This window comes from Sus scrofa, chromosome 2, assembly GCF_000003025.6.
Source record: "Sus scrofa isolate TJ Tabasco breed Duroc chromosome 2, Sscrofa11.1, whole genome shotgun sequence".
NCBI classification, from domain to species: domain Eukaryota; kingdom Metazoa; phylum Chordata; class Mammalia; order Artiodactyla; family Suidae; genus Sus; species Sus scrofa.
Genome location: NC_010444.4, coordinates 15,247,248 through 15,269,839, shown reverse-complemented (window position 1 = coordinate 15,269,839; position 22,592 = coordinate 15,247,248). Strand labels below are relative to the sequence as shown.

General features: G+C 54.6%; 1 protein-coding gene across 6 annotated transcripts; it reads right to left on the bottom strand.

The window, feature by feature from the left end:
- Positions 126-22,161, bottom strand: MYBPC3 (myosin binding protein C, cardiac). 6 transcript variants are annotated; one of them, XM_021085215.1, is made up of 34 exons: positions 22,055-22,161; positions 19,946-20,212; positions 19,247-19,360; positions 19,076-19,168; positions 18,839-18,987; positions 17,943-18,060; positions 17,402-17,450; positions 17,148-17,177; positions 16,463-16,516; positions 15,227-15,244; positions 14,799-14,962; positions 13,791-13,962; positions 13,545-13,547; positions 13,314-13,438; positions 13,129-13,234; positions 12,867-13,033; positions 12,339-12,504; positions 11,582-11,688; positions 11,468-11,497; positions 6,751-6,890; positions 6,452-6,538; positions 5,608-5,767; positions 5,214-5,318; positions 4,937-5,125; positions 3,748-3,882; positions 3,371-3,538; positions 2,557-2,645; positions 2,251-2,446; positions 1,848-1,987; positions 1,468-1,627; positions 1,234-1,370; positions 775-961; positions 541-685; positions 126-435 (listed from the first exon to the last, which is right to left on the bottom strand). In XM_021085215.1, exons 1-34 carry the CDS (start codon positions 22,077-22,079, stop codon positions 366-368), a joined length of 4,065 nt encoding a protein of 1,354 aa, XP_020940874.1. In that variant the 5' UTR covers positions 22,080-22,161; the 3' UTR covers positions 126-365. The 6 variants fall into 6 exon arrangements, with proteins under 6 accessions (XP_020940874.1, XP_020940878.1, XP_020940876.1 ...); XM_021085219.1 differs by having other exon boundaries at positions 541-576; XM_021085217.1 differs by having other exon boundaries at positions 13,791-13,923.

Genomic DNA, 22,592 nt, shown 5'->3' with positions numbered 1-22,592 from the left:
TTTAGGATCCCATTTAGCCTCATTTAACTCATCCAGGAGAAAGAGTATCCGCTTTCAGTTTGCTTTCAAGATCAAGTAAATATTCCTGTGCTTTTTGTGAAAACAGGTACACTGGACAAGAGGAGTCAGTTCTGTGACTGCGCTGGTCTTTTATTGCCCTTATGTGCTGAGAAAACATGACAGGCCAGATGGGTCATCATTTCCTGAGTCCACACACACTTTGCCCCATAGATCTGCAAGCTTCCAACTGGAGCTTGGGCAGTTTGGTCTGTGTGGAGTCCCCCCCACCCCATGCCTGCTCGTCAAAACTACACTGCCCTCATGGTGCACCCCAAAGTCTAATATACACTTGCACACACACACATCTAACAGCAGGAAGGTGGCTTGTCCAGCTTCCTTCCAGGCTCCTGGCACATGGCGGGCATCCAGTTGTACCTGTGACACAGGTTTCCTTGTGAATGAGCTGGATTGACATCTTGCTAAGAGCCACTTGCACCTTTGATTTAGGCCTTGGGTGTCAGGGTGACCCGGAGCACGTACCTGCCATCCCAGGGAGCCAGCCTGGTCACTGAGGCACTGCAGGAGAGAAGGCGGCCTTCAGGAAGGCTCGGGGGAGCAGCAAAGTCCAGAAGCTTATACCATCTGGATGTGACAAAGTCACTGCTTTCTCTGGCCAGAGTGGCGGCTTAGGCAAGGACAGAAGAGCAAAAGCGGAGACCCTGCTGGCACCCGGCCTTTCCACCACCCAAGGCCCTGGCCCAGTGGATTCCTCACCTCGCACCTCCAGGCGGCACTCACACTGCGCCTCGCCTTGTAAGTTGGTGGCCCTGCAGACATAGACACCCCCGTCGAAGGGACAGGGCTTTCTAATCTCCAGAGTCAGCACACCCTGCTTGCTGAACATGCGGAAGCGGGCATCTTTGCCCAGGTCCAGGCCATTCTTGAACCAGGAAATCTGGGGCTGTAAATCAAGTTGACAGGAGGGAGGGAGACCTGTCAGGTTAGATGGGCCCAGGCAAGAACCTAGTGAGACTGGGTATTTTGTGTTTCTACTCTGGGCCCCGCCTGGAGTCCCAAATTATGCCCCAAAATGAGAATGAACAAGGAGCCTATAGAGTACCGAGGCCCTGGCCAGCGAGGGCCCTGACACTCAGACAGGGAAAGCAGAGGGGACAGGCTGGGGAGAGGATGGCCATCTGGGTCTGCCTGGACCAGGGCCCCCAAGTTCCTTACCTTGGGGCTCCCCCGGACAGCACAGCAGAGGGTAGTGTTATAGCCAGCGATGACCGAGCGGTTCACTAGGGGACGGGTGAAGCTTGGAGCCTCGGAGAAGTCCAGGGCCTTGTAGCTGGGTGGCTCATATTTGATGGCTGTGGGTGACATGATGTGGTACCAAAGGGTCACTATCCAGCCAGGCTTGCCTCCCTGCCCCAGCTCCCCTAGGGGATGGGAGTGAGAGGACAGCACCTGGTCTGGGGATGAAGACAGGCTCCTTGGTGGTGGAAGCTCTGTCGCTGGGCCCCACTGTGTTGTGGCTGAAGACCCGGAAGTAGTAGCCATTGCCAATGACGAGCTCCGAGACCACGCAGTGGGTACGGCGGTAATGCTCCAAGACGGTGAACCACTCCTGGGGTGTGGAAGAAAGGGATGGAGTCTCTGGAGCAGGCCCTGCTTCTTGCCAGGGTCCTCTCTTGAGTAACCCCTGGTGTCTGCACCCCAACCATGGAGGGAACCAGATTGGAGATGAAAGGAGGGCCCAGTCTGAGGATCAGGAAGCAGCAGCTGGGGCCTAGGGCTGCTTGGACTCAGGCCAGGTGTATGGGGGATGCCCAGGCTCCCAGGCTCACCATGGTCCTTTTGTCAGCTTTCTGAACCGTGTAGCCCCAGAGCTCTGTGTTGCCATCATCCTGGGGTGGCTTCCACTCCAGAGCCACGTTAAAGCCCCATGTCTCAATGACCCGAATATCCTGGGGAGGACTTGGTTTGTCTGCAGGAGACAGAGCCAGCTGCAAACCCCACACCGCTTGGGGTTGACACTGCCTGTATGAGTACAGGCACGGATATCACACTCCACGGCTCCTGCCCCTTCCAGCCAGGACATGGCCTGCCAGCTTCTGCAGGACCTCTGGGCACCCCGGAGGAGGGGGCCCCAGGCCTGGAAGATGAGCGCCCTAGGCTGGGGCCCCAGGTCAGACCCTGGATCCTGACTGAAAGCACAGGGGCTCAGAGGGAGGGCCTAATGCCACATACCAATGACCTGCAGAACCAGCTCGGCCTTGTCCTCCATATTCTCGATGCGCAACGTCACCTGGTAGGTGCCCGAGTGGGCCCGGCGCGCGGCCCGAATGAACAGGATGGTGTCCGTGGGGCTGTTGCGGATGCTCACCTCCTCACCTGCCAGTGGCTGCCCCTCTTTGGTCCAGGTCACCTGAGGCCGGGGCTTGCCCTGTGGGGAGGACAGCTCTCCCTACTGGCCACTGTCCCCAGCCTGGCTGAGACCTATGTCTGCCGGGCATGGATTGCGTGCTTGAGGGACAGGGAAGGGAGCCCCCTCACCTGGAAAGGAATGAGGAGGTTCACAGGCTCCCCGACCTTCCTCTGGATGGTCTGGCGAAGGTGCCTGGGCAACTGGAGCCGTGGCCTCTCTATGGGTAGGAGTTGCCAGCTCAGTGTAGGGCTCGAGAAGCGCCACAGGGCCCGGAGAGCTGCAGCTAGGAAACCTGCTGCCTGCTGGGCCTCCTCTCCTTCAGCTCCCCAACCCGGCCCCAAAGGTTCACAGAGCTCCTGATTCCATCTGAGCCTCAGCACACTACTACAACAAGCAGGGATCACAGAGGGTGAACACTTGTTTGGGAGTCACAGAGCAAGTCAGTCACAAGCCAGGATACAAATCTAAGATTTTGGACTCTATGCCCCATGCTGTTTCCACCCCATTTGCTGTGTCTTTTCCACTCTGAGAATCGGTCTTTACATGAATGATCCTTTGCTCTCATTAGAATAATGGGAAGTGGATCTCGGATGGGCCAATGTGACCCCAAATGACCTCACTTCTTAGTCCTGAGCACACGGACAATACCTACCTGTTGGAGCTTAGAGACTCACAGAACAGAGCTCGAAGGTGATGGTATGGTGACCTACATTTTCCTGGTCCAGAACTGGGAAGGTGGGAGTAGGGGACTGACAGAAAAACCAAGAGGAAGGCCCTCTCTACACGCCTGGCCTGGGCCACAGGTAAGGTCCTGATCTCTCCCAGGCCTGCCAGCACTTACCCCTCCCTCTAGTAGGATCCCCCGGACTGTCCCCACCTTCACTGGACCCCAAGGGCCAGAGTGCCAGTGGGGGGCTCATCCCTGCAACAGGGGCCACTCACGCAGTATCTCCTGCACTGTCACAGGCTCCTTGGTGGTGACAGGGGCTCCAGGCCCTGCCACGTTGTGCGCCCGCACGCGGAAGAGCAGCCGGGCCCCCGTGGGTAGGTCCTTTACCAGCATTGTCGTCCGCTCTGTCAACCCCTGCAGGGCATCCACCCACTCCGAGCCTGGAGGTGGGGGCGGGGGTCAAGGCCATAGGCAATGTCAGTATCAACACCCCATCCTGCTGCCCACCTCCCTCGTGGCTGACTGGGACCTCCCCTGCAGACAGGAGCCCAGCAGGGTGCGAGGGGCCTGGCGGGGTCGGGGGCGGCGGGGGCAGTTCAGAGAAGGGTGCTGGGAAGCAGAGGGCCCAGGGCTGGGCAGGCGCTCTCACAGCCCTCCCGGCAGTACTCCAGGCTGTAGCCGTCCAGGCCTCCGGCTCCCACACGCTCCGGGGGCCTCCACTTGAGGGAGACCGTGGTGTCAGAGACATCCTCCACCGCCAGGTGGGTGGGCTCGCTGGGGGGGCCTGGGCAGAAGGGCGGCAGAGAGGGGTCTGAGTGAGTCCGTGCCAGCCGGGGAAGCTGAAGGACCGTGACCCAGGGAAATCTTCCCCCTTTGACGGACTTTCAAGCGCTTTGAGAAATATTTTAGCTCCACTGAAAGGCATGCCTCTAGATAGGCTTAAAAACAAACACAAACAGCAACAGCAGTTACAGAAGAGATCTAAAAAGGAGAAAAAAAAAAAAAAAAAGCCAAAGAACACTGACATGCTTAGAAGGAGCCACTTCTATCAGATAACACAGTAAATACTATAAATGTAATTTAAGGAAAAACTAGCCTAAACATCTAAAGTTCCTGGTGCTGTATGGTTAAGTTGACTGAAAGCTGAGAAAAGCTGAGCAGTCAGTCCCTCGAGAGAAAGGCCCAGCTCCTTCTCCCTACAGGCACTCCCTTCCAGCCAATTCCCCAAACTCTGCCCCTACCTGTGTCTGTCCCACCACAGCCACCCCCCACCCTGTCCTCATGCCCCCTGGAAGGAACAGGTGTCCGAGGGAGCCTGCCACACCCTCAGTGTCTGTTCTGCTCTCAACCCCCATTATACAGATGTAGAAACTGAGGCTTCGAGAGGATGACTCCACATGTCTCTCCTGGGACGAAAGAGCTGGCTCTGCACACCCCATCTCTGATTCCTGGTCCAGGGCTCTTCCCACGGACAAACACCCTTTGGACCCTGTCCCCTGGTTAACTAACCCTGACTGAAGGGATTGGGGAACAGGAGACAATTAACATTTCCTGGGCACCTGCTGTGTGCCAGGTGCTCTGCCTGAATCACCTCAGTTCATCCTGACAGTTAAATGAAGTAGATATTGTCATTATTCCCACTTTATAGACCTGGGAAGTGAGTCTGGAGAAGTGTGTCTTAGCTCCACCTGCTAATATGGTGACCCTGATCAAGTCACTTAACCTCTCAGAGCCTTACTCTCTTCACCCAGGAAATTAAGGTGATTAACAGGACCACAGCTCGAAACCGCCCACAGAGCAGCTGCTGTTATTACTGGGTCCCCACCGGGCAGGCTCACCAATGGGCATGAAGGGCTGGGAGGCGGGGCTGGGCCTGGACATGCCCACTGCGTTGACAGCATAGACTCGCATCTCATAGACCACGCCCTCGATCATGCGCCGCGCCTCGAGGCTCAGCTCCCGCAGCAGGTCGAAGTTCAGCCGCATCCACCGGTAACTCTTCTTCTTTTTGCGCTCCAGGATATAGCCTGACAAGGGAAGGCGGGAGTTCTGGTGTGAGGCGCAGGCACCCCAGCAGCCCCTGCCCTCGACTCTGCCCCCCTGACCTCGGCTCACCCAGGACCGGCTGCCCGCCATCGTAGGCAGGAGGCTCCCACTGCACCGTGCAGGAGTCCTCGCCCACGTTGCTGATCTTTGGGGCCGCAGGGGCATCCGGCACATCTGGAGGGGGTGGACCCACATCAGCCCTGCCTGGCCGAGGCCAACGCTGCTCATCCCCTCACCACCCCAAGCAGCAGTGGGCTGCCTCCACTGCTCCCAGTGATCTTTCTAGAATGTGGTTCTGTGATCAACCTCTTACAGCTCCCCATTGCCCATATATACCCACATCCTAGTCCCAACCCTCCCTATGGATCTGTGTGCCTTCCAGTGTTTGCTGAGTGACTAAGTCAGTGAATGGATGAGTCCTCCCTCCTTGCTCCTGTCTTGCCCGCCTGGACCCCTGCCTCACCGATGACCTTGACTGTGAGGTTGACCTGGTCCTCGCCCACAGGGTTCTTCACTGTGACAACGTAGACGCCCTCATCTTCCTTTTCCGCCCCCTCAACAGTGAAGATGCTGCGGTCTTTGGTGGTCTCTACTCGGACTCTGCCCTCAGTTTCACACAGCAGCTGGTGGGGGAGGAGGAGTTGGGGGGAAGGGCACAAGTCAGACTCGAGGGGCTTCTGCAGCCTCTGCAACAGCCCAGAGCCCCGAGATGGGAACAGAGCTCAGGGCAGGGTCTGCTGGGGAGACACAGCATACGTGGAAACTGTGCCCATGTGAGCATCTAGTCCAAAACCCTTTCCACCTGCCTTGAGCACGACACCAGGGCAAGGGTCATGGGCTTTTAGGCAATCACCTGGCTTCTCTGTGCCTCAGTTTCCCTATCGGCTGAATGGGAGTAACATGATCTCACTGAGCTATTGTTGAGGAACCCGGAAGACCTCAGCTGGGTAAAGGAACCAGCACTCAGAGGAGGAAAAGCTGGCCTAAGTGGTGCCCCTGCAGCTACCCTTACTAAAAAGTGCCAGGGAATCTATGCCCCAGCTGGAAGCACAAAGTCAAGGTTAACTCAGGAAGACAGGAGGCAAGATCGCCCCCACCACCACCCAAGTCACAAGGGCTTTCTGACCATGGTGAGGGTGTGAACATGTGTCTGTCTGAGGCGTGAGGGCCCCTGGAGAACCTGCCTGGGGTAGAAGCACAACTGGCCAGATGTGGCATCTTCACAGAGACCTTGCCTGAGGGTGGACACCATGTGGGCAGAAAATGACCGAGGGCAAACTGGGCCAGCCAGTGTTAGCCTCACTCACCTTCCTGTCAAACACCCACTCGTCGCTGGCACCTGAATCTCCTGCGGCATCGGCATCGGGGGCTGGCCCTGCTGGGATCTTATTCCCCTGAGAATAGCAGGAAGGAAGGAGGGAGGGGGAGAAGGAGTCCCTGCCAAGCACCCCTGTCCTGTCTCTCCCTTGCCCACCTCTCAGCTGGCTGAGCCTCCGTGCTCCCAGTTAGCAGCCAGTATGGGGCATATACAGCTGGGGTAGGGAGCAGGTCCCAGCATGCACTGCTCCTATACAGATGGGGGAGTTTGGGGAGGGATCCACAGTACCTTTGTAATGGTCTTCTGCCAAATCACAGTGGGAGCAGGGTCCCCGGAGATAGGGACGTCCAGACGTAGCTTGTTCCCAGCCACCACCACGATGGTATCTGGCTTGCGGCCTGGGCAGTCCAGGTGGATCTTGGGAGGTTCTGGTGGGGAGATGATACAGGTCAGAGAAAAGGAAGGGGCCCAAGGCCTACGAAAGACAGGAAAACTAGAAGAAGCACATGCTCCTGGTGGTTTTTGTTGTTTGTTTTCTTGTTAGAGCTTCACCTGCAGCATATGGAAGTCCCCTGGCCAGGGGTCAAATCAGAGCTGCAGCTGTGGCCTAGGCCACAGCAACGCAGGATCCTTAACTCACTGAGTGAGGATAGGGATCAAACCTGCATCCTCACAGAGACAACATCAGACCCTTAACCCTCTGAGCCACAATGGGAACTCCCTGGTTATTTTTTTTTTTTTTTTTTTTTTTTTTTTTTTTTTTTTTTTTTTTTTTTCGTCCCGCATATGAGTTCCACTAGTTGATCGACTGCAGCCACCGCCTACCAGAGCCACAACGTGGATCCGAGCCGCTGCGACTACACCACAGCTCACGCAATGCCGATCGTTAACCCACTGAGCAAGGCAGGACCGAACCCGCACCTCATGGTCCTATCGATTCGTTAACCACTGCGCCACGACGGGAACTCCGGTTATTTTTTTTAAATTAACTTTATTGAGGTAGAGTTTGCACACAATAAAATGCCGAGATCTGAGCATGCAGCTTGGTGAGTTTTGTCAAGTGTATTCACCTACGTAACCACCGCCCAATCAAGATCTAGAACATTTTCGTCTTTCCAGAACTTCTGGGAGAGGTTTATAACATCAGGTCACCTAGTGCAGCACTTCTCAAACTGTGTTTGGGGGACACCAATCTTCTCCCAGAAAAAACCAAAAAAGTTTCCATGGCCAAATAAATTAGGAAACCCTGGGCTAAACAAAGTTAAGCAGGATTTTTCAGAGCCCTTGACATGCTAATGCACCTTCTAACCAACAAGAGGTAGAACAGGTGTTCAGTGTTTCCCAAATTTATTTCACCACAGAACTCTTTCAAAATGGAGTATCCGAGTTCCCGTCATGGCTCAGCAGTTAATGAACCCGACTAGCATCCATGAGGATGCAGGTTCAATCCCTGGCCGTGCTCAGTGGGTCAAGGATCCGGTGCTTCCGTGAGATGTGGTGTAGGCTGCAGACGTGGCTCAGATCTGGCATTGCTGTGGCTGTGGTGAGGCTGGCAGCTGCGACCCCTAGCCTGGGAACTTCCATATGCCAAGGGTATGGCTCTAAAAAAAAAAAAAAAAAAAAAAAGGAAAAAAAATTTCTTTTAAATGGAGTATCATATTAAATGACCCCTGTGCAGAAAGCCCTGACATAAAGCATACCTCAGCCTGATTTATTCTCAAGTTAGGATTCTAAAACGCCTGATTACACACAGACACATAGATCAATAGAACAGACTAGAGATCCCAGAAATAAACTCACACAGCTAGGGACAATTAATCTTCAACAAAGGAGACAAAACCATCTCTTCAGCAAGTGGTGTTGGAAAAGTTGGAGAGCCGCATGTAAGCGATGAAGTTAGAACACACCCTCACACCAGACACAAAAATAAACTCAAAATGGTTTAAAGACTTAAATATAAAACAGCTCTTCCTCTCTTGCTTTCTGTCTCCCCCTCCAGACCCGCCCCCACCCAGCCTGCCTGTGCCTATATTTTCTCCACATCAATATCCTCTCTTCAAATACTTAATTGCCTCACTAAAAAAAACAAAAACAAACAAACAAAAAACCACCATCTCTTCAGGAAGTGGTGTTGGAAAGGTTGGAGAGCCGCATGTAGATGATGAATTAGAACACACCCTCACCCCAGACACAAAAATAAACTCAAAATGGTTTAAAGGCTATAAACATAAAGCAAGACCCCATAAAACTCCTAGAAGAGAACATATGCAAAACTTTCTCCAACATAAATCATAACAACGTTTTCCTAAGTCAGTCTCCCAAGGCAAAAGAAATAAAAGCAAACATAAACACATGGGACCTGATGAAACATACAAGCTTTTGCACAGCAAAGGAAACTATAAACAAAATGAAAAGACAACCTATGAACTTGGAGACAATATCTGCAAATGATGCAATCAATAAGAGCTCAATTTCCAAAATATACAAACAGCTCATACAATTCAATAACAAAAAAATCCCCAAACAACCCAGACTTTCTTGGTGGCTCGGCAGGTTTAGGATCCAGTGTTGTCACTGCTGTGGCACAGGTTCAATCCCTGGCCCAGGAACTTTCCCATGCCTCAGGCAGCCCGCCCCCACAAAGTAAAACAACACAATTGAAAAATGAGCAGAAGACCTAGACATTCCTCCAAAGAAAACAGACCGAGGCCAATAGGAACAGGAAAAGATGCTCAACATTGCTAATCATCAGAGAAATGCAAGTCAAAACTACAATGAGGTACCTACCACCTCACATCAGCCAGAATGACCATCATTAATAAGTCTACAAATTGGAGTTCCCATTGTGGCTCAGCGGTAACAAACCCAACTAGTATCCTTGAGGGCAGAGGTTCAATCCCCGGCTACACTCAATGGATTAAGATCCAGTGTTGCGGTGAGCTGCAGTGTAGGTCACAGACATGGCTCAAATCTGGTGTTGCTGTGGTGGTGGTGTAGGCCAGCAGCCATGGCTCTGATTTGACCCCTAGCCTGGGAACTTCCATACGCCTTGAGTGCAGCCTGAAATTAAATTTAAAAAAATAAGTCTACAAATAATAAGTGCTGGATAGGGTATAGAGAAAAGAGGCCCCTTCTACACTGTTGATGGGAATGTTAATTGGCACAGCTGCTATGGAAAACAGTATGGAGGTTCCATAAAAAATTAGAGTTGCCTGCTTCCTGTGTGGCTCACAACAAAAATTAGAGTTGCCATATGATCCAACAATCCTACCCCTGGGCATACACCCAGACAAAACTGTAATTCTGCACCCCTGTGCTCATAGAAGCATTATTTACAATAGCCAAGATGTGGAAACAACCTGAATATCCATTGACAAATGAATAAAGAAGATGTGGTACATACATACAATGGACTATTACTCGGCCATTAAAAAGAATTAAATAATGCCATTTGCCATGGACAGTCCTAGAGATTATCACACTAAGGGAGGTTAAGTTGAATAGCGAAAAAAAAAAACCATATGGTATCATTTAGATGTGTAATCTAAAATATGACGCAAATCAACACATCCATAAAATAAAATCAGACTCACCGACATAGCAAACAGATTTGTGGGGCAGGAGGGATGGGGCAAAGGCTTGGGAGTTTGGGATTAGCAGAGGCAAACTGCTACATACAGAATGGATAAACAACAAAGTGCTATTATATAGCACTGGGAATTATATTCAGTATCCTGTGATAAACCATAATGGAATAGAATATGAAAAAGAACATACAGGAGCTCCCATAGTGGCTCAGCAGTAACAGACCCAACTGGTATCCAGGAGGACATGGGTTTGATCCCTGGCCTTGCTCAGTGGGTTAAGGATCACGACTCGAATCCCATGTTGCTGTGTGGCTGTGGTGTAGGCAATTCCAACTCAACCCTTAGCCTGGGAATTTCTGTATGCCACGGGTGCAGCCCTAAAAAGCAAAAAAAAAAAAAGTATGTGTGTATGTGTATATATATATATACACACACATAAGAATAGCAGAAATTGGAGTTCCCATCGTGGCGCAGTGGTTAACGAATCCGACTAGGAACCATGAGGTTGCGGGTTCGGTCCCTGCCCTTGCTCAGTGGGTTAATGATCCGGCGTTGCCGTGAGCTGTGGTGTAGGTCGCAGACGCGGCTCGGATCCCGCGTTGCTGTGGCTCTGGCGTAGGCCGGTGGCTACAGCTTCGATTCAACCCCTAGCCTGGGAACCTCCATATGCCGCGGGAGTGGCCCAAGAAATAGCAATAACAACAACAACAACAAAAAAGACAAAAAAAAAAAAAAAAAAAAGAATAGCAGAAATTAACAGAACACTGTATATCAATTAAACATCAATAAAAGTAAAGTTAAAGAAAACATTCCTCATGTCATGGGCACAGCAGAAAAAAAAAAAAAAAAAGCAGGAGAGGTACTTCTAAAAGCAAAGATTTAATAAAATCTCCCATTAGTAAGTCATTTGAAAGCTCACACACACCACCATCTCAGCTCATCTTTCCTACCACCCTGTGGGGAGGCACTTGAGGATCCCCATTTTATTTTATTTATTTATTTATTTTTTTTTTGTCTTTTTGCTATTTCTTGGGCCGCTCCCGCGGCATATGGAGGTTCCCAGGCTAGGGGTCTAATTGGAGCTGTAGCCACCGGCCTACGCCAGAGCCACAGTAATGAGGGATCCGAGCCACATCTGCAACCTACACCACAGCTCACAGCAACGCCGGATCGTTAACCCACTGAGCAAGGGCAGGGATTGAACCCGCAACCTCATGGTTCCTAGTCGGATTCGTTAACCACTGCGCCACGATGGGAACTCCAGGATCCCCATTTTAGAGACGAGGAAACTGAGGCTCAGAGATCATAACTGGCTCATGGTTCCAAATGGCAGAGCTGGGGCTCCTTGCTTCCCTCTGTGAGTGGATGGGAGACACAGGTGGGGTATGGGAGGCAACACACAGGGACCCAAGACTCACCCTGTCTAGGCACGAAGTCGATCTTGACCTCTGCAAGAGAAGGAAGAGCGATTGGCACCACAGTGAAGGCAGGGCCCAGTGACAGGGGCCCCATGCCCCACAGCACCTCCTCACCCATGAAGTGGAGCTTAGCAGACAGGTTACAGGCAAAGCCTTCGGGTACAAAGCTGTAGTCCGCCTCGTCTGCAGGTGTGACGTCGTCAATGGTCAGCTTGTGGACCCTACGGGGAAGTGGTGGCTCAAGGGACCCTGCTGGGCCAGGTACTCCTGGCCTCACTATACACCCCAGCCAGGGCTCAGGGGGCCCTCACCCACCCTAGCTCAATGGTGGTCTAAAATGCCTTCTTTCTCTATTTTTGAATTTTTCAGCTCCCTTGCATGTCTTCAGAGATAGGCAGTGTAGAAGTGTCTCCTTGGCTGGGTCCTTGGAGACTGGGCAGGGGCTAGTCTCATTATCTCTGTGACCTTGGGTCCAGCATGGGACAGCCCAGATACTCGGAGCATGAGTAAGACAGTGGGAGAGGGTGAGGGCCCCTGGCCCGTGCCAGTCTCCCCCTGGCCTCCTGCCCAGCTCTGGTCACGAGCTGGGGGAGGGGGCTGGGGGGCTCCCAGCCTGTCTCTCTCACTGCTTCGTCCTTCTCTCTCTCCTTCTCTGTATGCTTCTGCCTCTCCATATCTGTCTCCTTTTCTCTGTCCATCTGTTTCTCCTTCTGTCTCTATTTCACTCTCAGTCCTGTCTGTCTTTTCTGTCCATTTGTCTTTGTCTCTCCCTTGCTCTGTCTCCATCTCAGTTTGTCTCTCTGCCTGTTTCTCCCTCTATGTGTCTGGCAGCTCCCCCCATCCCCGTCTCTGGTGCACCCGGAACACTCACCGCCCGATGTGGGACACCTTTATGCGGCTATCAGGCACCAGCTCCTTCCCGTTCTTCAGCCACACACCCCGTACGTTCTCATCTGACACCTCACACTTGAACACGGCCTGGTCCTTGGCGCCCACAGTCAAGTCTGCGATGCTCTGGTACACCTCCAGTTTCTTCTCTGGGGAGCAGGGTAGAGCCAGTGAGCTGGGGAGGGCGTGTGTGGGTATGGATGTGAATCCATGGAGCTCACACGGGCTTCTGAACACGAGTTCTTGCATGAGGGTGATGCATGTGTGCCGGTGACAGTGCCATGTACACAAGGAACCTCAATTGTGAGGGGGTGGGTGACGCTAACCAGGCCATCTGAGCCTCCCAATACCCTCTGAGGTGGTCACCTCAGCATCCCCATTTTACAGATGAGAAAGGTGAGGCTTGGGGTGTTAGTGACTGGCCCAAGGCCACAAAGGCCTCAACCTCGGCTTTGCCCGATTCCTGCATGTGCCTGGGGGGCTGGGGCTGAGGGACCTCCCCCGGCCTCACCCTGCACGATGAGCTCAGCCAGTGCCTGGCCCCCACTGGTGTGCAGTGCATAGTGCCCGGCATCCTCCAGTGTCGCCTCGTTGATGATCAGGTGGTGTTTCTGGCCATCCTTCTTGAACCGGTATTTGAAGGTCTCCTCCCGGGTCAGCTCCACCCCGTCCTTCAGCCTGGCCAGAGGGTGGGCAACAGGTGCCAGGGATTCCTCTGGGGATGTCCCCGGTGCCCCACCCCACCTGTGCATCCCTCTGCCTCTGGTGCTCACCATTTGACCTGGGCCCCCTCCTCAGACACTTCACACTCAAACTCCACCCGCTGACCCACCATCACCAGCTGGTCCTCCAAGGGCCGTGTAATCAACACAGGGGGCTCTGCCAAGCAAACGAGCATGATGGATAGGTTGCTCTGTGGGCCCCATCGCCTCCCAGGGTCTTGGGGTCCCAAGCCCACCTTTGACAAAGAGCTCAGTGCTGCACTTCTCACCACCCACCACACACTGGTAAGCCGCATCATCAGCCAGCGAGCACTGGCTGATGGTCAGCATGCGCTTGGTGCCGATGGACTCAAAGATGTACCTGGGAGGCCGAGGAGGAGTGGTGGGAGAGTCATGGACTCACCTCCTAGGCCCTAGATGTCCCCTCAAACCCCCAAGCCTCACCCCAAGCCTTCCAGGAGCCTTACTTGCTGTGGAGCAAAAGAGGCCATTGATCCGATGGGAGGAAGTGAGACCCACAGAAAATGAGAAGGGGCGGAGCCGGGAAGAAACAGAAAGATGGGGAGTTACACTGGGAGAGAAATGGCAGGAGATGGAGAGAGGGAATGAGAGCTGGGCGGACAAGGAGAGCATGGGTGGAGAGGCAGGGAAGGTGTGTGGGAAGTAGCCCCGCCTCCCCAGCATCCCCAGAACTTGCTCTGCTCCCGCCGCACCTGCCACTCATCTGGATCTCCTGTCCATTCTTAAGCCACTTGACCTCTGCGTCGGGGTCGGCTAGCTCCACCATCAGCCGGATCTTGTGGCCCTTGCTCACCTGGTAGGCAGGCTGCAGTTTCTTCTGAAAGGCTGAGCAACCCGCCTCAGGCCCCTGCTCCCCGGGCTGGCCTAGGTGAGGTTACACCCCCGCGGCCGCGGTCCTGTCACCCCTTCTCCCTGTGCCTCAGCTGTGCCTTTGTCTCTATATCTCTGCCTGTCACCTGCTTGTCTCTTTCTTGGGGTCCTCTCCACTGGCTCAACGCACGGACAGGGACTGGGGCTTCCAGAAAGACAGAAACTTGGCAGGAGACCGGGTGACAGGACAAATGGGCCTGCTTTCCACTCTGTTTTAACAACCACCCCCACTTGTACGCCTTCCTACTGGAGCCCCTGCTGTCCCAACTCAGTTTCCAGGGTTCCCGTTTCAACTCTTTAACGGGGAAGGGCTGCCCCGAGTCCTCTCCTGTGACCCGCCTGGGGGCAAGGGGCGCTAACCTGCCCTCTCCTTTCCTCACCTGTGCCTGCTGTTTGCCTGTGAGTTAGATTAACCAGGCTCTTTTCTTCCCGGGTAGGGGTCTCTGGGTTAAACTACCTTCTTCCCCTTTCTCGGGCAGGCTTAAGCAGGCTTCCCTTCCTCCCAAGGGCGGATGGATGGGGGAGGAAGGGGCCGCCGGGCCGAACTTTGGCTGGGGAGGAAGGCTGGCCTGGGCTCCGTTCTCTTCCTATGGCGTCTCTCGCATAACGTGGCCTGTTCCTTTTCCTGTGCAGCAAGCTGCCAACCTGAGCACGCCCGCTTTTTCCCTCACCACACAAGACGGGGCTCCTTGGCTCTCTCCTTTCCTGGGCGTCTCTGCACCAAGCTCTTTTTCTGTGTGCGCGTGCGCACGTGCGTGCGTGCACGTGCGTGCGTGCGTCTGCGCAGCCGCAGACCTCACGGGCTTCTCTGCTTGGCTGGGGAGGCTCACCTGTGCTCTTCTTCTCATCCCGCTTGATGCCCTTGAGCCTTTTGAGCATGCCTCGCAGGTCGGTGATGCCGTGCTGGAAGGCGATGCGCTCGTATTCCGACGGGGGCGCATGTCGCAGGATCTCCCACACGTCTTCCTCCACCGGGGCCTCCAGCTTCGGGTCCCTGTGTTCCCCCGCCATGTGGAGAAGCCTCAGGGCAGCCCCAGGGCGAGGACAGAGCTGTGGCCCCCCTCTCCTCCCCAGTGGGAGCTTCCCCTCCCCCTCTGTCCCTTCCCTTCTGGTGGGGCAACTTGAGTCCGTGTGGGTCCCAGGCCAGGTTGGGGCGGGGGGGTCGGAGGGGTTAAGACTCAGTTTGAGGCGCTGGGAATAGGGAGGTGATCCTGGGTGAAGTAGGGGTGACAGGTATGGGATTTCATCCGACACTCACCGCGGGGTCCGGAAGCTGCTGCTCCAGACGGGACAGAAAAGCAGTGGACATATTAGAGGTGTAATACAGAAAAACAAACCTGATTCCATATTGTATTTGTTGCCTGTGCTTAGTCATGCTGGCTCTAAGCCTTTGTAAGAGAGAGTTGCCTATAGCGTAAAATATATATGATATCCCATTCTTAAGGCTTTGCTGCACAGCATTGACCTTTAAAGGTATAGAACACCTTTAATTCGTATAGAGATAAAAAGTTGCAGAACAGAAAATAATTGTCCTGTTGGAGGTTTACAGGAACTTGGTGACCAGACCTAAATGGGCAGCTGCAAGAACGAAGGATTTTTGACACCAAGAGGTTTGCAATAACCAACCACAACCCCTTCCCTTTTAGTATAAAAGAAGTCTGAATTCTAACTTGGATTCAAGACACCAAACTATGTCTTTGGGACACTAGTCCACCATCTTCTCAGTCTACTGGCTTTCCAAATAAGTCACTGTTCCTTGTCCCAACACGTTGTCTCTTGACTTATTGGCCTCTTGTGTGGCGAGCAGTACCAGCTTGGACTCAGTAACAAAGGCATGACCTACCCCCTATGGATGGCAGCCCATTGGTCCTCATCTCCCCCTACCTCCCTGCAGTCACACCTCTCCATTTATGGGGCACACTGTGGCCTTGTTTATTCGTCCTGAGTTCTGGCAGGTGGGTATCAGGAAAACCAGAGGCTCAGAGACTCACCCAGGTCAATCTGATCCCCAGCCAGTCATCTGTCATCCTTCCTGGCGAGGATAGCTACCAGATCCCCCCAGTGCCCTGCAGCCCTGAAACACCTGGCCCTGAAGCTTGTTCTCTGGGCTGCAGCAGCAGCATTGGTCATACTGCAGGGTCCAGGAGAGGGGGGGACAAAACACAGAGGACACGTCAGTTGCACTGGGCTGGGTGGGCAATTCCTGGGGATTGGGGGTCCTCTCCTAGCTTCTGGAATCTACTGAGATGAGCTATCACAGACTCAAGTGTAGGGTAGTCATGGGGATGCTGTGAGGATGTTAGTTCACAGGACGTAACCTCTGCGGAACCCTCCTACTCTTCCCAACACCTGGACTGTCCCACTTGACAGACAAGGAAACCAGCTCAGAGAGGTGTGGTGACCTGCTCAGGGCCACACAGCTGGAAAACTGCAATGCTGGGATTTGAAACCAGGCCTCACCACCTGTTCCAGGAGCTGCTACCCAGGGGCTCACCTCTTCCTCAGCAGCGAGCTGAAGTCCAGAGTCCCAGCATCCTCGTGGCTGTCACTATGGAGAGGAATCCTCAGTGAGGCCACAGTAGAGCCAACTAAAAAGGGCTTGGGGGAGTTTCCACGGTGGCAGACTGGGTTAAAGATCCAACAGCAGGAGTTCCCATTGTGGCGCAATGGAAACGAATCCGACTAGTATCCATGAGAATGCAAATCCATCCCTGGCCCTTGCTCAGTGGGTTGGGGATCCAGTGTTGCCGTGAGCTATGGTGTAGGTTGCAGACATGGCTCAGACCCCATGTTACTGCTGTGGCTGTGGCATAGGCTGGCAGCTACAGCTCCAATTCAACCTCTAGCCTGGAAACTTCCATATGCCACGGATGTGGTCCTAAAAAAGGGGGGAGGGGGGAGAATTGACAGCAGTGGCTCAGGTTGCTGCAAACGTGTGGGTTCTATTCCTGGCCCAGCACAGTGGGTTAAAGGATCTGGCATTGCCGCAGCTGCAGCGTATGTCTCAGCTGTGGCATGGATTTGGTCCCTAGCCTGAGAACTTCCATATGCCGTGGGTGTGGCCATAAAAAAAAGAAAGAAAGAAGAAAGGGCTTGGTAGTAGGGTGGCAGTGGGGGGATGGAATGAGATGCTCCCTGCCCCTGGGGGGGTCTGTGTACGGGTGGGTAGGAAGAGGTACCTGATCCGACGACCACCTCCAGCCAGGCTCCTGTGGGGATTAGATGCAGTTCCTCACCTGCCCTGGGGGAGCTTACTCTCTTCCATCTCCATCTGCTTCAGCCCAGCCCCCCACATCATCCCTGGCTCTGACCACCCCTATCCCCCACATCACACCCCAGCCCTGGCCCCTCACTTCACTCTGACCCTGAACCCAAGGGGCCTCAGACCCCAGCACCAGCCTCCCCCAGGCCCTAAGGCAAGATGGCCACTCACGTGCGGCGAAAAGTTGATCGAAGGTCCAGGTCTCCTGGACCGATGGCCTCTGCGTTCAAAGAGGGGGATGAGTCAGGGGAAGGGGCTCCAGAGGGGGCCATCCCAGAAGCCTGCTCTAGGATCCCCTATGTCACAGACCTGCCCATTCATGACCCCTTAACATTGAGCATCTGTCCCAGGAACCCACCTTCTGAGCCTTTCCCAGCCAGGGCTGAGGTACCAGGGACATGGGTCCGTTTATGGTACCCATTCGAGGTGGTTCATCTCCCACCCATTTCAACTCCCCCTTCACCTATTCACCTGTGCCCAGGACATCAAGATGACTAAGACCCCATGCGAGATCTGGGTACAAGCCCCACCCCAACCCTGGAAGCCCCCATGGTTTCTTTCACACTTCTGCGAGAGCAGCAGTGGGCATGTGGTCAGTGGGTGTATGGCCCGGACTCGGCATAGCCTCCTTTGTGCTGGGAAATGGAGGCAGGTGCGAGGACAGGACCCTTGCAGAGGCCGAGCCCAGGATAGATGCCAGAGGCCCCCTCACCATGGACGATGAGGTTGAAGTTGCAGCTGTCAAATTTGTCCTTGGTGGATACCTCACAGCGGTAGCCACCAGCAAAGGTGGTCTGGGCATCTGTGATGTGCAGCTCAAACAGGTAGACCTTTGGAGGTGAGGTGTTAGAGGAGACTTGGGGCCAGGCCATGAGGCCCTTCACCCCTAAAGGAGACTGTGGGTGGCTAAAGACCACCAGCCTCTCACTGCTCAAGGTTTAAGTTAATCCATATGGTTTTATATAAATAGAAAAAGGGGTCCCTTCCCAAGATACATTGACTCCCCCCTGTAGGCACTGGGTGGTGATAAAATATAAATCTATGGTGGCTACACAGCAAATGGCATTCAGTTAAGATGAGGCACTTTTGTTCAGTGCACAGCCCACACAACTGAACAGGTTGGCCCTTCCCTGCCAGAAACCCACTTCCTGGGCCAGTGCTGTGGAAGAGTGGAAGGAGCAGAAGCTGGGAGTCAAAGTGCAGGGTCTAGTCAACTCTGGGTGACCTCAGGCCAGCAACAACAGCCTCTCAAGTTTTGGTTTTGTCTGCATGAGAACTGTTGTGGTTGGTCATTGAGGGCCCCTTGGGCTCTGATACTTATCCATCCAGGGATTTATACTCCCACTGGCTGGTGCCTCCCAAGCCTTACTTTGTCCCCTTGGGACTATTATGCTCTCCCAGCCCCCCATGTCCTGCAGGTCCCCTGTGCCTCCCTGTAATCCTCTTTTGAGCATCCCTGTGAGCCCCTGGCCCCCCAACCAGCTTCCCCCATTCCCCGTGATTCTCCTTTGCACTTCAAGTCTCATGGCGCCCACTCCGTGCCTCCTAGGGGCTCTCCATGTCCCCTTTCCATGCATCCCCATGACCCCGGTGCCCCGCAGACCCTACCTTGCTGGCCCGATCATAGGTGTCATGCAGCTGCAGATGTTGTCCCACCTTGCTGCTCAGGTCCACCCACTTGCCCTTGAACCACTTGACCACAGGTGGTTTCAGGAGGCTGGCCCCTGCCACGCGGGCTGAGAAGGTGATGCTCCCCCCTGCGGGATGGGGTGACAGCCTGGGGCTTAGGGGATGTCCTGCTGCCTCCCTCCCCACCCCTCGGCAAGCACTCAGCCCCACACTCACCTACAGTCACCTCGCCATCCTGTGGCCGCATCACAAAGAGGCCGATGGGGTCGTCAGGGGCACTAGGGCCATCGGGGGCTGCTGAGCTTGATCCTGTGAGCAGAGGCCTTTGAGACCTGGCCTGGGACAGTCCCACCCACTGGCCTGGCCTCCCCACCCCGCCTCTCTTACCTTCGGGACTCGGAGAGCCTCCTTCTACCTCGGTGGCTGAGGCCAGGGCTTCTCCAGGGGCACCAGGAGCCTCGGTAGGGGCAGAAGCAGGTCCTGGCACAGGCTCTGCCTTCCCTGGAGGGGGTTGGGGAGGGGGATCATGGAGCAGCTTCTAAACAGAGACCTCTCCTCCTGTCCCTGGCCCTTCCCATCTGTGCAGTATGGGCAAAGTTTCATCCTGCCTGTGTCTCGCCCTCTCTTCATCCTCACTGGCCGCCAGTGCCCACATCCTGGTGGGTCAGCCTGAATATCCCTCCTGTCTTTCCCTAGACTCTGGTCTTGGTCCACCCCCCCCACCCCCGCACAGAGGCAGGGCGGGGGCTTCCTCCAAGCCCACAGGCTCGTGGGGCTTCCCTGCCAACACACAGCCCACCAAGTTCCCATCGGTGTGGGGGTGTCCAGTGGGAGGGCAGCATTATGTCATTCATCTCTGAATTTCCCCCACCTCCACAACGGCTGAGAAGGCCAGGGAGTCATGTGGGGACACTCGGAGAGGTCTTGCTACAGAAAACACAAAAAAGCCAATGCTGGCTGAGGGCACAGCCAAAGCAAAGGCAAGAAAGTGGGAAAACACCTCCTGCACCCTGGGCGATGGAGAGGTGGCGGGGTTGCCCCTGCCCCCAGAAGCTCAACTTCAGGGAAGGCTGCCCAGGGTCTTACCTGCTTCTAAGACCTTGAGGTCAAACTTGACCTTGGAGGAGCCGGCGATGACTGCGTAAGACCCCTGGTCGGCAGGGCCCACATCCCGCACAGTCAGTGTGTGCCGTGTGCCCTCGACTGCCAGGCCGTACTTGTCACTGGGGCTGATGTCACTGCCTGCCCGCTGCCAGCGAACCTTCACTCCTGCCCGTTCAGTCTCGGCCTCGAACACAGCAGGACTGCCAGCAGCCACCTCCACTGACCGTGGCTTCTTGCTGAAGGCAGAGACTGGGGGGCCAGCAGAGTCTGCAGGGGCCCCTGGCTTGCCTATGCACCCCACCCCTGAAGCCCCTCTTATTAAACATGGAGATAAGTGCTTTAATGATGAAATATGCTGAAAATCACATCACCCCATTTAATACTCCAGCGGCTATATGAAGTAGGAGCAGCTATCATGCCCATTTCTCAGATGAGGACTCCAAGGTTCAGAGAAGTTAAGTGACCTACCCAAGATCACACAGCCTATAGGCGGCACAGCCAAGCTTGTGGTCTAACCTCCACACACAAATTTTGCTGGGTATATCCCTGGATACATCACCCTCCCAGCCTGTGGAAGCCCAACCCCCCTTCCCCCACCAACAGGGGCCCTTGGCAAGGGACATGGCTAAATTTGGCCTCTAAGGGCCTCAGGCTGAGAATCAGCAACTGAGATAAAGCTGGCCTGGGAGGGGGCTGGGCTGGGGAGCTGACCCTGACCAGGACAACCTTGGTAAGAACTCTGGGCTGTGACTTTCTCTGCCCTTGGCTGGGGTTCAGGGGCTTCCTAACCATCCTCTCCCAGAGCAGAGGGGCTGCGTGGGGGGGCCATGTCTGGTGTGGGGGCCACAAGGGTGCAGGGTCAGAAAGCAAAGACTTTCAAAGCTGGAAGGAGGCAACCCAACCCCTTGTTGTATAGATAGGGAAACTGGGACCCAGAGGGGAGGGACTTGTCTAAGAGTGTTGAGTGAGACTGGCTCAAGTCTAATTTGAGACTTTCTTTTTCTTTTTGGGGCTGAACCTGTGGCATATGGAAGTTCCCGGGCTAGGGGTTGAGTTGTAGCTGCAGTTGCAGGCCTGCATCACAACCACAGCGGTGCCAGATCTGAGCCACATCCGTGACCTATACCACAGCTTTCGGCAATACTGGATCCTTAACCACTGAGCGAGGCCAGGCCTTGAACCTGCATCCTCGTGGATACTAGTTGGCTTCTTAACCTGCTGAGCCACAATGGGAATGCCTTTTTTTTTTTTTTGCTATTTCTTTGGGCCGCTCCCGCGGCATATGGAGGTTCCCAGGCTAGGGGTCGAATCGGAGCTGTAGCCACCAGCCTACGCCAGAGCCACAGCAACACGGGATCCGAGCCGCGTCTGCAACCTACACCACAGCTCACGGCAACGCCGGATCGTTAACCCACTGAGCAAGGGCAGGGACCGAACCCTCAACCTCATGGTTCCTAGTCGGATTTGTTAACCACTGCGCCATGACGGGAACTCTGGCTCAAGTCTAGAGTCATCCTGGGGGCCCTCCTGCAGCAACTTTTTCCCAAACGGCAAGTCCAGGCCTAATTTTGCTGCAGGGATGGGATGGAGGCAGAGAAGGGGTCTCCCTGCGTCCTGAGAGTAGAGCAACTGCCCTTGGGGCTTTCTGCCCTGACTCTCTTCCCCTCTGTACTCCTGACTCTGGTTTACTTTCATCAGAAGGATGGAAAGGAGAAACTAAGAATCGCAAAAGGCCCAGGATGGAGTTCCCGTTGTGGCTCAGCTGGTTACGAACCTGACAAATATCCATAAGGATGTGAGTTCGATCCTTGGCCTCGCTCAGTGGGTTAAGGATCTGGCGTTGCCATGAGCTATGGTTTAGGCTGGCAGCTGCAGCTCCGATTTGACCCCTGGCCTGGGAACCTCCATAATGCTGTGAATGCAGCCCTAAAAAAAGAAAAAAAAAAAAAAAGGCCCAGGAGGACAGTTCCCCCTGTCCTGGGGCTCAGAGGCCTCATCCCCCTCAGGAACTTGCTCCTAGGCCCCCCCCAATTGCAGATGCCCCCAGCCCTCCCTGCCCCACACTCAGCCCCAACCCAGGCCTGGGGCTACCTGGTTTCTTCCCTGGCTCAGGCATCTCGGAGAGGTCACCAGGAACCGAGCAGGCACAGGCTCCCCAAAGAGAATCTGAGCAGGCACCCGTCCCCCTACTATATAAGGGGCTGCCCCCTCCCCAGGCCCTCCTTATCTGCACCCTGCCCAGCCACCTGCTAAATATAGACAAATTCCAGAGATCAAGGGCTCTCCAGGAGAATGTGGGGCCCCATTGTGCCTGGCTGGCCCCTGGCCCCTCCCCCATCAGCCCACTATCACAGCTTCTGTCCCCCAATCCTCCCTGAACTTCAGGGGTACTCCATGCCCTGTCTGTACGTCTTCTGACAGGTAAATCATGTGGTGGGAGTGTGCAGGGCCCTTAAGTCTGAGGCTGATGGGTCAAACGCATCCTTGCCAGGTAGCGGTTATGTGCACAAACCCTGGGCTGGGCTGCCCTGCATCCTGGCTGCCCTGAATCACTATTTCTCTGTGACCTTCTGCCCCGTGACTGCCCCTACACCCACCTCCAGGTCACATCACGAATGTCAGTTGCTAC